Raw genomic sequence first — 13,546 nt, forward strand, 5'->3', positions numbered from 1 at the left:
ATAAGTAACTGCTTAGGGCCCTGCAGCCACCAGGGGGCCCCCTAACAACTTCTGAATTATTACTGTACTGTTATGTTGTGTTGTGTGTGGTGGAGTATGTGCCTATTTGGCCCTTAATGACTAATAATTTAATACAAAAACAGAGCTAAAAGGATGTGGATCTAAGTTTCACACATCTTAGCATCTTTTAGCATGATTACTGCATGTCTAGCTGTTCATGTCTTTGGCAGACCGCTCTCAAGCCCCGGCTCATTTTATTAGCCTGACAATCACCGCTTAGCAAACGTTTCTATCTGCCATCACTTCAGTCAAATCTTCAGTTCAGCCAGCGTAGCAAATTTTGAATGTAAAACTCCAGATATGGTGATAAGATGTGCCTGTACCAGGTAGCCTGACAAACTAAGGTTGCTGTTTTCTATGCATTTTTTAAGAAAAAGCAAAAGTAAAACATCATGTCTGGATTAATCTGTGAGGTTAACATTTCCTTCAGCTGAACACTCATAACAGTGACAGTGTCTGCTCTAAGGTGAGCCATTTCATTTGCTGGTTAGTTGATCATATGAGCTAGTTTGACTGAATAATAATCTGTGTTTATGAAAATAATCCTTCATAAAGTTTGTTGCAGATTTTGAACCTGTGTAATTTTAGCTGGTGTCCTAGAAATGTTAGTCTTTGCTGAACCATAGGAATCATTTTATTTTAAATGATTATTAATGTAACCTATTAATGACTCTTACAGCACTGGCTTTACTTCAGTAAATACATAGTTAATTAGCTGAAGCTAGTAGACCAGCAGAAATTACATTGAGAGCAGACTACTTTATGGGATTTTTCTCATTGTCCCTTTTGGAAATACTTTTTGTTTATAGTCTTGTGGTAGCAGGTTTAACTCAGTTAACCCATCAGCTCCATGTGTTCCCTATAGCTTAATTATCAAACTTTATTGTCTGGCAGCTGCATGAGCATCAAGATTAAGCCATCAGAATTATACACTGTTCCTGTGAAAGTAAAACTTGGGTTACTGTTAACTATCAAGATATTATGGTATTTGTATTGGACAATAGTGTTATTTACATTTGAAGGTTGACTGATGCTATTTTGAAATAGTTATAATAACATTATTTTGATAAAAGCCAGTTTAATGGTGTGTATGGTGTGATGTAAGGTTTGTATGTCCAATATTGGTTTTTGCTTTAGCTAAAGAGTTATGTTGTATTTGGTGTTATTATTATGGTACATGTATCCCCTTTTAACTTTGAGCACCTGCCCTTCTGAGAGTCTCTGTACGGTCCTGCATGACATTTATAGTGAACATCCAATTGCTTGAAACATGGAGAGAAGTCACCAAAACAGGGAAAAGAGATAGATTAGATTACCAAAATATGTAGTGAGTAGTATTTAAAATGAAAAAAAAAAAGCTAATTTAGACAGTTTGTGGTAGTCATTGGTATTGGTATTAGTTAGCTTTTAATTAAAAGTAAATCAGCTAGCGAGCTGCCCCCACCCCCTCCCCCAAATAAAAAAAAATCCTGCTTAGAGCCCCCAAAAAGCTTGAGCCGCTATCACAGTACCCTATATTGTGAATTCGGACACATGATGGCACAGCTGAACAATGAAGAATGAATGTTTAGCCGGGTTTTTGAATGAGGCAATACAGGGTGGCCAATCAGAACAGACTAATTTACATATAACAGTCCTAAAAGCACAGTAGCAAAAACAGTCTGAGTCTGTAAAAATAAAAAAGATTGAAAAAAGGTCTATGTAAAAAAGAATTGATTGAACAGTTTTGGTTCATAAAACCACACAACTGTAATGGTTAGACTTCAGGGGAAAAAATAATTTACTGGATAAATTTGGATCAAGCAAAAATATGGACCCTCTGGGGGTCCCTGAGAACCGGATTGAGTGTGAAAAAATCCACGCATTAATGTTTACTGGTGCTATCCACACGATGGTGCTGTTGCATTTCAGTGTAGTTTGATAATCCTGCTCCTGCACAAAACACAGTTATGAATTGTTTATTAGCTGATGAGTTGATTCAGGTGCGTTGAGAGCACACCTGCTGTAATATGTCTGCTATAATGTTCAGTACAGGACTTCTCCAGTAGCACAGCTGGGAAACACTGCTCGGTGATATTCCAAACAAATGCCATTGATTAAAAGACTTAAAGTAAAGCAGACATCACTCTTACTCATGTAAAAATCTTGTTACTTAAACATCATACTTTTACTATAAAAGAAACAGCAAAGCAGTCCAGACACTGAACCAACAAGACAGAATGAAATGAACCCCCCAGAAAAAGAACTCTTGTAATGCTATGTGAATGGTTAACATAGGGCTGAGTAAAAAGTACATTATTCCCCCTTCAAAAATTTGCTTGTATAGAAGTAAAAAGATTATTATTTATACATATTCAGGAAACCATAGGCTCCATCAGGCTTTTACTTAATTACATGTAAATTACAGTTGTTTGTTTTCAGCCAGAAGTCTTACAACTGCAGTGCAGTTGTTATGTGTTGATTTAGAGGATGCACAATTAATAAAAAATACAACTGCATACAGTACTATGCTAAAGTCTTAGACAAGCCCTGAAAAGTGTTTAGAACTACTTGTTTTGGTAGTAAGTATAGAAAAACCTATATAAAATGAGAATTAAAGAATTACGAAAAACAAACAGTAGAATGTAAAATAGAATTTCTTGTTTTCAGAAATGTTAATATCTTCATTATCAGAATACAGAGATCAGCAGCACACCTGATGTAATTTAATGAAGGACTGATTAGCTAAAGTAGGCACTGGATGGTAACTGTAAATACTGGACTTCCTTAAGAAGAGGTCTGGAAATGGTTAATGGTTTTTGGGGTTTTTTTGTATTGGTTTTTTAACAAATAAACACTTATAAAGATAAATAGCTTACATATCATTTTCAAAACTGGCCTAACGGACAGGGGAAAGTGAGCGAGAGCGAAAGACACCTGCTGTGTGTGTTTTCCCTCAAGACTGTGTGAAAGTATACCCTAAAAGATTTGCATGACCGGTAACATCACAGAACTGAAACATTTCACAATCTCACAATCACTGACACAGAAATCCGGTGCTGAACAGCACAGTTAAGTTAAAATGAAATTAAAGAGACCTTACTTCCATAAATGAGTCAGTCTGTGGATTACGATATGATACATTTTAAATAGGCTAGTGTTTGTTAGAAAGCATAACTGCTTTACATTATTATATCAGAATTTGCAGCGTCAGAGTGCGTCTTTTTTGTGTATTATACCAGTGTCTTATTATTCCTTAACAATTGATCTGAAAGGAAGGACACAGACACTGACTTGCATAGTCTTCATCAGATGCTTACGTATAAAACCAAAGTAATAATGCCGTTGATTTACTCAAGCATTTTTTGATTAAATTCAACAAAAAGGTTCAGTGTAATGTGGTGGAGGAAACTTCTTGAGTTAAGATTAATGACAAATTGTTGTATTTTCAATAGTGAGTTTTGCATCATTATTCACAGATTTTCGTTTATGATTGTCTTTTAGATGTGATTGTTGTTCAGGTGCTGTGTCCATTTCTAAGCACATAACTGACTCCAACAGCTAAAGTGTAAAGCATAATTTTAGATATCAAGACACTAACATTTAGGTAATGCTTCAGACACAACCATAGGGAATGTGTCAATGCAAGCACTGGTTGTCATATGAGTAACCCTAAATGATGAGTAGAGAAACATAAAGAAGAAATCTCCAATGATCCTGAGAAAAGGCAAATAGGTTACGTTTCATTACTATCATGCACCAACAGTAACTTCATAAAGCATATTATCCACAACATTGTGCTTGCATTTTGTCCGGTCATAAACAGGAAGTGGACACTCTGGAGTCCACTATTTTATTTTTATTCAGAGATAATTTTTGGTTATTTATTTTGTTTAAATAAACCTGTTTTAGAATTCATATGTTCTGTGTGGCCACTGGGTTTTCAAAAGGTATTAAAATAATTACCACAAAAAAGAATAATATAACAGTAATGTCTGAGCCCACAGAGCTGAGCTGAGTGCATCTGCTGAGTTTATTTACGTACACTTTCATTTCCTTCTCCTTTAAAGCTCATCTCCACACTGCTCTAAACACCGAGCATTCAAACTGCCAGTCCAGTCTACAACAACTGAACAATGTGTTCATCATTTACTATCTCACTCTTCCTCTCAGCTCTCTGGAGTCAGGGTAAGATTACTTTAAAGTCTACTTGTGTTTGTACTATCGAGACAAATTAATTATCGCTGCTAATGACTTGCTGTGCATTCTGTAAAGTTCTAACTGACCTGCATTACGTTCACATATTTACTTATTCTGCTTTTTCTCTCAGTTTCTCTGGGGATCATCACAGTAGATCAGTCTCCTCCGGTCATCTCCGTCCAGCCTCACGACACTGTGAAGATTCTTTGTCGAGCTTCACAGGACATTCATGATGACATGGAGCTGTATCAGCTTAAACCTGGACAGGCTCCTAAACATCTGATTCACGACAGTACTAGCAGAATGTCTGGTGTTCCTGACAGATTCAGTGGCACATATACAGCAGCTCTGACAACCTTCACCATCTCAGGTGTTCAGCTGGAGGATGAAGCTGAGTATCACTGTGCCCACAGTGAAGAGCTTCCAGTCACACAGTGAACACTGTTCAAAAACCTCTGTGTGTTTCTCAGGTTCACTGATCACACAATGAGAACCTGGTGTTATGTTAGGTACTTTATTACTACACTGTAAAAAGAGGCTCATCAGATCTACTTAAATTTACTTCATGTGGTTACAAGTAGATTAACTAGTTTTATTCAACCTAAATAAATACTTATAATTAATTCTTTCAGTGTATTTTTTTTAAGTTGAATAAGACTAGTTCAATTGCTTGCTACCACATGAAGTATTTTTTTTTACGTAGATCTGACAAGACACTTTTTACAGTGTATATATCAAAGGAGTTACCTATATTACTTAAACAATTATTTAAACACCGAAAATAATTATTTATCATCATTCTTTATTTTTAGCCCAGGGCCTAAAGCCAACCAATTCCCTCCTTCATAATAGCTTACTTCTAGTTATATCTAGTTATATCTAGCTTCTAGTCCCTAACTGAAGTAAGAAGCCCCCCTGGTGAATATTGCATCTAGCATTTATAGAAAGTATAATTTTAAGTCCTTAATTTAATATGACAAATGACAGAAAATAGAACCACTAGCAATGTAATTCTATTCATTAATTAGTTATTGTGAGTATATTAATAGCAAAAATATATGATGTGTGTTCCTTTAATGGTGGTGTTATTATTATTGTTGTTGTTGTTGTTGTTGTTATAGCAACAATACTAAGAATAACAATTTAAGCAATGGAAATAGCAATCAAATTTAATTGGCAAGTGAAAATGATTGCTAGGCATGATAGTTTAGATCACTCTGTTAAGCTGCAAAACTCACTCAACTCATCTCCACCAAGACGACTGAATGTTGCCTAATTCTAGCTAACAATCCTGTTAATGTTCGGGACTCAGGCGCAGCCTCAGTCTTTAAGTCTATGCTAAAAACTTACTTGTATAGTCAAGCCTTTGGTAATTAGTTTTCCCTGTCGGTTCTATACCTGCCAGAGTCTCTGCTGCTCTGCTAACACTGTAATCTGTGATCGGTCACCCATTACAGAACTGACTCTCTGTGTGTTTTTCCTTTCTTTCTTTTCTTTACCGAGTTGAACAGCTGCCCATCCTGTGCGTCTGATGCTGCTGCCTCTTCTGCCTTGATCGGGTGCTACTGCTGCCAGCCCTCTGGACCGGCTTGACCAGCTTTGAGCTTCATGCTGTACAACGCCGTGCAACCTCACCCTCACAACCTGACCCCACTGATGCTGCTGCTGCTGCTGCATGAACTAAACTAATCAAATTAATAATTTGCTCCACCTGTTTTCCCTGTTTTTGTACTATAATACTTTATACTAACAATGTTTACTATCCGGTGTCAATCTGAGGAGGATGGGTTCCCCTTCTGAGTCTTGGTTCCTCTCAAGGTTTCTTCCTGTTTCTCTTAGGGAGTTTTTCCTTGCCACTGTCGCCACTGGCTTGCTCATGGGGGCTTGGACCCGGATTTCTTTCTGTAATGCTGATTTCTTTGTAAAGCTGCTTTGTGACAAGACCTGTTGTAAAAAGCGCTATATAAATAAAGTTTGCTTGCTTGCAAATTTCATTCTGACTAAATAATATTTTTGGTACAACATGCCTGGTTAGACTACTTACAGGTCTAAATTTACACTTTCACTTTAATAGAAAACAAAAATCTTTTTTTTTCCTCTGAAGACTAAATGCACTTTTCCTTCTACACATGGAGACTGTGGCTGTTAGAAAGAATCACAGTCTAGATATTCACGGTCTGGATAATCTGATATGAAGTGAAATATAATGATCCCAGAAAAGTTTTGTTTGTCTTCTGCAGTAATCTCACCAGTCTTTACGAGTGTTCATCAACGTTCACCAATCCTTTTAATTGAATCATTTCCATAAAGTCACACACTCATTCTAGTATGTTTACATGTTACAGACATGTCTAAACCCATAAAACTGCTTAATCTGTGGACCTTAATCATAGTTGAGTTCAGCAACATGTTGGGTGTGGTCATCTTTACGATATTTTAGCTGTGCATCACATACAAATACTAATGCTGTAGTGGTTCAGGAGGACCTTTAAACATTCTCATTGAACTGCTACCTCACCCATACTACTCACTTTCATCTATTGCACTTTACCTTCTGCACTCTACTTTACTGTGTAACTTTAACCTCACTCACTTTATATGCACAGTCATAGTAATCGGTACATTGTCATTGCAGTTTTGTAAATCTTTGTGATTCTGCTACTAAAGTACTAATGTTCATGATCAGTGCACTGATAAAAATAGATGCACAACTATTGCTGCTGTAGAGTTTGTCTGTATTGTATTTATTGTTTTTTTTTTTGTTTTTTTTTTTGCAATGTTTTTTGCTGCTTGCTGTTCTATGTTAAATGAGGCACAGTGTCCTGGAGAAGCTACATTTCATTCCTCTCTCAACACATCTGTGATGAGAATAAATGACAGTTAACCTGACTTTGACTTTGAAATAAGAATCCTTCATTTCATGGTGTATCTAAGAGAAATAAAAGCTAAAGTGTCAATAAATTTAACACAATTTGTTATGTATTTAAGATAAATGAATCTGTGAGCAATAGAACCAGTCCTTTTTAATGCAAACTACAAGCATAACATTTTGTAATGTTTTAACTGTGAGGAAAGTCTTAATGCAGAAGCACGCACTGGTTGTCATATGAGTAACCTTAAGAGACAGATCAAGCAAAGAGACACCCAGTCAAGCGTCCTTTTTTATCAGAACTAAATCCAACCAAAGACAATCTCCCAATTTTGTTGTTATAAGCAACCACATCTTGTGTTTCAAATAGTTTCACATACATGTAAATCAAGTGAAAAAACAAACAGCCTTCAATATTGTTGTCCAGCTGTTGGTGGCAGATCTGACCCCATAAGACTGATTAGTCTGAGGTCCTTCATCACCTTGCCATTCTTATTTTACTTCAGCAACATTTTAAATGTGGTTTAACATTTCCACTATGTTTGTTTGTGCTATGTGAATCATAGCTGAACTGGGGATGCAGTGTTTAAGGAGATTTCAGGAACTTTGATATTTTGATTCTGAGAAGAACATTATTGAACTCAGACCTTATTAAATATTAAACTACAATACAGTAAGCACTGAGGAATGAAGTGCACAGGGACAAACTTTCAGACAAACCTGAGACTCAAGCAAAAGCATATATATTGCTTTACTACGGTTGCATTGCCCATGTTTGAGGTATTAAGGTCTCCTGAAGACCCTCAGCATTGTGATTACATTTTGTACAAAATTACCCAAAAAGCAGGAAATCTGTGATGTCAGAATTCTGAAATAGAAGCATGATTCAGAAGAGTCCAGTATTTGAAAACAAACATGATTTTAAAAAGTTACAATAAAAAATAAAATAGAAAATAATAAAATAATATTGTCTGAGCCCACAGAGCTGATCTGAGTGCATTCTCCTTTAAAGCTCATATCCACACTGCTCTAAACACCGAGCATTCAAACTGCCAATCCAGTCTACAACAACTGAACAATGTGCTCATCATTTACCATCTCACTCTTTCTCTCAGCTCTCTGGTGTCAGGGTAAGATTACTTTAAAGTCTGCTTTCTGTTTATATAATAGACATAAATGTATTCACCTCTACTGACTATAATCAATATATTAATATATGTTCATTTATTCTACTTTTTTCTCAGCTACTCTGGGGATCATTACAGTAGATCAGTCTCCTCCAGTCATCTCCGTCCAGCCTCACGACACTGTGAAGATTCTTTGTCGAGCTTCACGGGACATTGGCAATGACATGGAGTTATATCAGCTTAAACCTGGACAGGCTCCTAACTGATTTATGACAGTACCAGCAGAAGGTCTGGTACTCCTGACAGATTCAGTGGTACACTAACAGGAGCTCTGACAACCTTCACCATCTCAGGTGTTCAGCTGGAGGATGAAGCTGAGTATCACTGTGGCCACAGTGAAGAGCTTCCATTCACCCAGTGAAACAATGCTGTACAAAAACCTCTGTGTGTTTCTCAGCTTGACTGATCACTGAGTGAGAGCCTAGAGTTGTGTTAGTAAAGTGACCTTTGTTACCAGTTACTGTGCATTAAAAAGTAAAAACTACTATTCAAATAATATTAAGGATTAAACTATAACTTTGTAATTCATTTTGTTGTTGTTGTTGTTTTTGACCCACATATTTAAAACCAACCAAGCACAATTTTCTTTATCATAAAATGTTTATTAATAACCAAAGAATTAATCTTTTACCTGACACATGTAATTTTAGCACATTTACATGTTCCAGATGTGTCTAAACCCATAAGACTGATCAGTCTGTGGACCTTAAACTGTGAACAATGTGTTCAACATGTACCCTCTTTCTCTCAGCTCACTGGAGTCATGGTAAGTTTAAAGTCTACTTTCTGTTTGTATAATAGAGATGAGCGTTTTCATTATGTGTGCATTCCCAAAAGTTCTAATTATAACTCAGCACATTACCTTCGTATATTAATTCATTCTGTTTTTTTCTCTGAGCTTCTCTGGGTATCATCACAGTAGATCAGTCTCCTCCGGTCATCTCTGTCCAGTCTCATGACACTGCGAAGAATGTTTGTTGAGTTTCACAGGACATGGGTTATGACATGTACATGATATGACGTAATTTACAGCAGAATGTCAGGGACTCCTGACAGATTCAGTAGCTCAGTAACAGGAGATCTGACAACATCTCAGGTGCTCAGCAGGTGGATGAAACCCAAAGTCTAAAGCCAACTAATTTCCTCCTTTTTATAATATCTTTAATAATAACCAGTAAGTTAATCTTTCTATGATACATGTTCAATTTCAGCAAAATATTAAACAATATTAAAATCAATATCAAGCAAAATGGACAAGATCAGCATTAAGATTTTGGCCTTGTCTGTCTGTCCAGTGAAGCAGTTTATCACAGTGAACTCTACTTGTTATTGAGTGCAGCGTGATCAGACTTTTCAAGTGATTGCTAAGCGCCCTGATGACAGATTTTCACTGTAAGCATAACTTTCCACAGAGGGTAGGTAGGGTAACCTTTCCCTGGTGACTGTTTTGTTGATGATGGCTGACTTCCTCACTTTGTTTCACTGGGGTGGTCAAACTTCACAGTATAGTGGCACTGGCTACCCCTTACCACTCACTGGATACGTCCCTGTCAGAAACCAGCTTTCTTTGCATAAGCAATCACATCTCATCTTTTATATTCTCACATACACGTAAATTAGATATGAAAAAAAATATTCTTCAATATTATTGTCCAACTTTCATTAAATCCTTCTTTAGGCCACACTTGTGACATTTCCATATAATGTCATCAAATAGTCACATGTTGGTGGCAAATCTGATCCCATAAGACTGATTAGTCTAAGGTCCTTCAACGCTGAAAAAAAAGTATATGTCCTTTCTATGCTCCAAAATGGTTTGCCCATTGTGGTGTCAGCTGTATTGTCCTACAGTTGTGTGTCTTTTGGTGTTTTATCTATGTTATTCCTCCAGGGGTAAGAATATCTTCACCCTCCCTTGACCTTGACTGTCTAAGCCCACAGAGTTGGTCTGAGTGCATCTGCTGAGAGTATTTACATACACTTTCATTTCCTTCTCTTTTAAAGCTCGTCTCCACACTGCTCTTAACACCGAGCATTCAAACTGCCACTCCAGTCTACAACAACTGAACAATGTGCTCATCATTCACCATCTCACTCTTTCTCTCAGCTCTCTGGAGTCAGGGTAAGATTACTTTACAGTCTGCTTTCTGTTTGTATAATAGAGACAAATGGATTAGCACTGCTAATGACTTGGTGTGCATTCTCTAAAGTTCTGAATATAAGGCACCTGCATTACTTTCTTATATTCATTTAATCTGCTTCTCTCAGTTTCTCTGGGGATCATCACAGTAGATCAGTCTCCTCCGGTCATCTCCGTCCAGCCTCACGACACTGTGAAGATTCTTTGTCGAGCTTCACAGGACATTTATGCTGACATGGAGCTGTATCAGCTTAAACCTGGACAGGCTCCTAAACATTTGATTCACGACAGTACTAGCAGAATGTCTGGTGTTCCTGACAGATTCAGTGGCACATATACAGCAGCTCTGACAACCTTCACCATCTCAGGTGTTCAGCTGGAGGATGAAGCTGAGTATCACTGTGCCCACAGTGAGGAATATCCAGTCACACAGTGAAATAATGCTGTACAAAAACCTCTGTGTTTCTCAGCTTGACTGATCACTCGATGAGAGCCTGGTGTTATGTTAGTTACTTTGTTACCATACAGCAAAGGTGTTACCTATATCACTTAAACAAACAATTATTTAAACAGTTAAAACAATTATTTATCATCATTCTATATTTTTGCCTTGGGCTTAAGCCAACCAATTCCTTCCCTCATAATATTTTTCGTAATAAATTAAACAAAACATTGTTCTAGTCCCTAACTAGAGTAAGAAGCCCCCCTGGTGAATATTGCATCTAGCTTTTATATAAAGTATAATTTACATGTCAAATATATATTTTTTTACTTTTTTCTAAAATATTTTAAATTAAAGTTTTAAAATGAATTTGAGACCTCTGTCTATTTTTGTCTTAATGATTCTACTTCATTTTAATAAGATATGACAAATGACAAAAATAGAACCACTACAAATGTTAATTTTATCCATTAATTAGTTATTGTTAGTATATTAATAGCAAAACTATATGATATGCATTCTTTTAATGGTGTGTTGTTGTTGTTGTTGTAGCAACAATAATAAAAATAACAATTTAAACTAAGCAATGGAAATAGCAATCAAATTTAAGTGGTAAGTGAAAATTATTGTTAGACATGATAGTTTAGATCACTCTGCTAAGCTGCAAAACTCAATCAACTCATCTCCACCAAGAATGTTGTCTAATTCTAGCTAACAATCTCTGTAGATAGCCTGTCACACTATTGCTAACTAGCCAGTTAAACTCTAGTGAACAACTTTGTGTCTTCATTCTGACTAAATAATATTTTTGATACAATATGTCTGAGGGAACTCTTTTCCTCTGAAGACTAAATGCACTTTTCCTTCCACAAATGGAGACTGTGGCTGTTAGAAAGAATCACAGTCTAAATATTCACGGTCTGATATGAAGTGAATGATAATGATCTCAGAAAAGTTTTGTTTGTCTAATTTTTTCTGGAGTAATCTCACCAGTCTTCACGAGCATTCATTAACCATCACCAATCCTTTTAGTTTGGCGTTGAATCATTTCCATAAAGTCACACACTCATTTCAGCATGTTTACATGTTACAGACATGTCTAAACCCATAAAACTGCTTGATCTGTGGACCTTAATCATAGTTGAGTTCAGCAATATGTTAGGTGTGGTCATGTTTACTATAGTTTAGATGTGCATCACATGCAAATACTAATGCTGTAGTGGTTCAGGAGCACCCCTGGTGATGAGGAACAGACTGATCCTGAAGATTAGAAACTTAATGAACTTGGGCTTTTGAAACTGTTAAAACATCAGACAGCAATAAATACTTTTAATTACTGTTACTAACACTTAATAGGACAGAATATTTAGGAATAAAGTGGATGAAGACAAATTCATATCATTAAAGAAGAACATTTCTAAGATTGCATTGCCCACGTTGGAAGTTTTCATGCCTCCTGAAGATACAGTGCAAAATCTTATCCACAGAATCATATTTGCATTTGGTCTGTAGTTACTAGAAAGGCAGGAACACTGATGATGGTTCACCACTGAACAGAATTGTGATGTGGAGCCAGTAAGTATGAAAGAGTCCACTGTTTGTGAATGAGTTTGATTTCTGGTCATTTAATGGATTGTCCTATGTGACCACTGGGTTTAAACAATTACAGTAAAAATGTTTTTTTTTCTAAAAAATAGAATTATAAATGTTTTTCTAAAAAATAGAATAATGACTGTAGCGTCTAAGGATCTAGAATTGTCTGTCCCACTCAGTCACTCTGAACACCGGAGCCCCCATGGCTGTGTCTGAGTCTGCTGCTGTACAGCCTGCTTATCCATGACTGCAATATCAAGTTTGCTGATGACATTACAGTCGTGGGGCTCATCTCCAACAACAATAAGACAGCCTGCAGAGAGGAAGTGAGGAGTTCTGGTGCAAGGACAACAATCTCTGAATGTCACCAAGACAAAAGAGATGATTGTGGACTTCAGAAGGACACAGACACCTTACACCCCTCTGCACATCTGTGGTACAGCTGTGTAGATAGTGCACAGCTTCAACTTCCTGGGGGTGCACATCAGTGCCAATCTCTCCTGAGCCCTGAACACCTCCTCCTCAGCAAAAAAGGCACAACAGCTCCTCTGCTTCCTGAGAGACTGAAAAGGCCTGGTCTGCGCACACCCATCCTCCACTTCTTCTACCAAAGCTTAGAGAACATAGAGAACATCCTGATCTGCAGCATTACTGTCTGGTATGGAAACATCTCTGGCAGGAAAACACTGCAGCAGGTAGTGAAGACTGCCTAGTCCATTACTGGGTCAGGCTTCCATGCTGTTAAGGACATCTACACCAAACGGTGTAAAAAGGAAGCATGCATCATCACATGGGCTGTTTACACCACTCCTCATTCTTACTTTACTTCAGCAAAATTTTAAACCTTGTTTAAACAATGTTAAACATTTCCACTATGTTTGTTTGTGCTATGTGAATCATAGCTGAACTGGGGATGCAGTGTTTAAGGAGATTTCAGGAACTTTGATATTTTGATTCTGAGAAGAACATTATTGAACTCAGACCTTATTAAATATTAAACTACAAAACAATAAGCACTGAGGAATGAAGTGCACAGGGACAAACTTTCAGATAAACCTGAGACTGAAGCAAAAGCA

The 13,546-nt window shown here is 36.9% G+C and overlaps 2 gene segments (V, D, J or C); both read left to right on the plus strand.

Moving 5' to 3' along the window:
• Positions 1-4,113: 4,113 nt before the first annotated feature.
• LOC118800329 lies at positions 4,114-5,598 on the plus strand. The segment is given in 2 exon segments: positions 4,114-4,227; positions 4,370-5,598. Coding segments are annotated over 2 exon segments (360 nt in total).
• Positions 5,599-10,307: 4,709 nt separating this feature from the next.
• Positions 10,308-11,066, plus strand: LOC118800330. The segment is given in 2 exon segments: positions 10,308-10,417; positions 10,564-11,066. Coding segments are annotated over 2 exon segments (360 nt in total).
• The last annotated feature ends 2,480 nt before the right edge of the window (positions 11,067-13,546 follow it).

This window comes from Colossoma macropomum, unplaced genomic scaffold (genome assembly GCF_904425465.1).
Source record: "Colossoma macropomum unplaced genomic scaffold, Colossoma_macropomum, whole genome shotgun sequence".
In the NCBI taxonomy this organism is placed as follows: domain Eukaryota; kingdom Metazoa; phylum Chordata; class Actinopteri; order Characiformes; family Serrasalmidae; genus Colossoma; species Colossoma macropomum.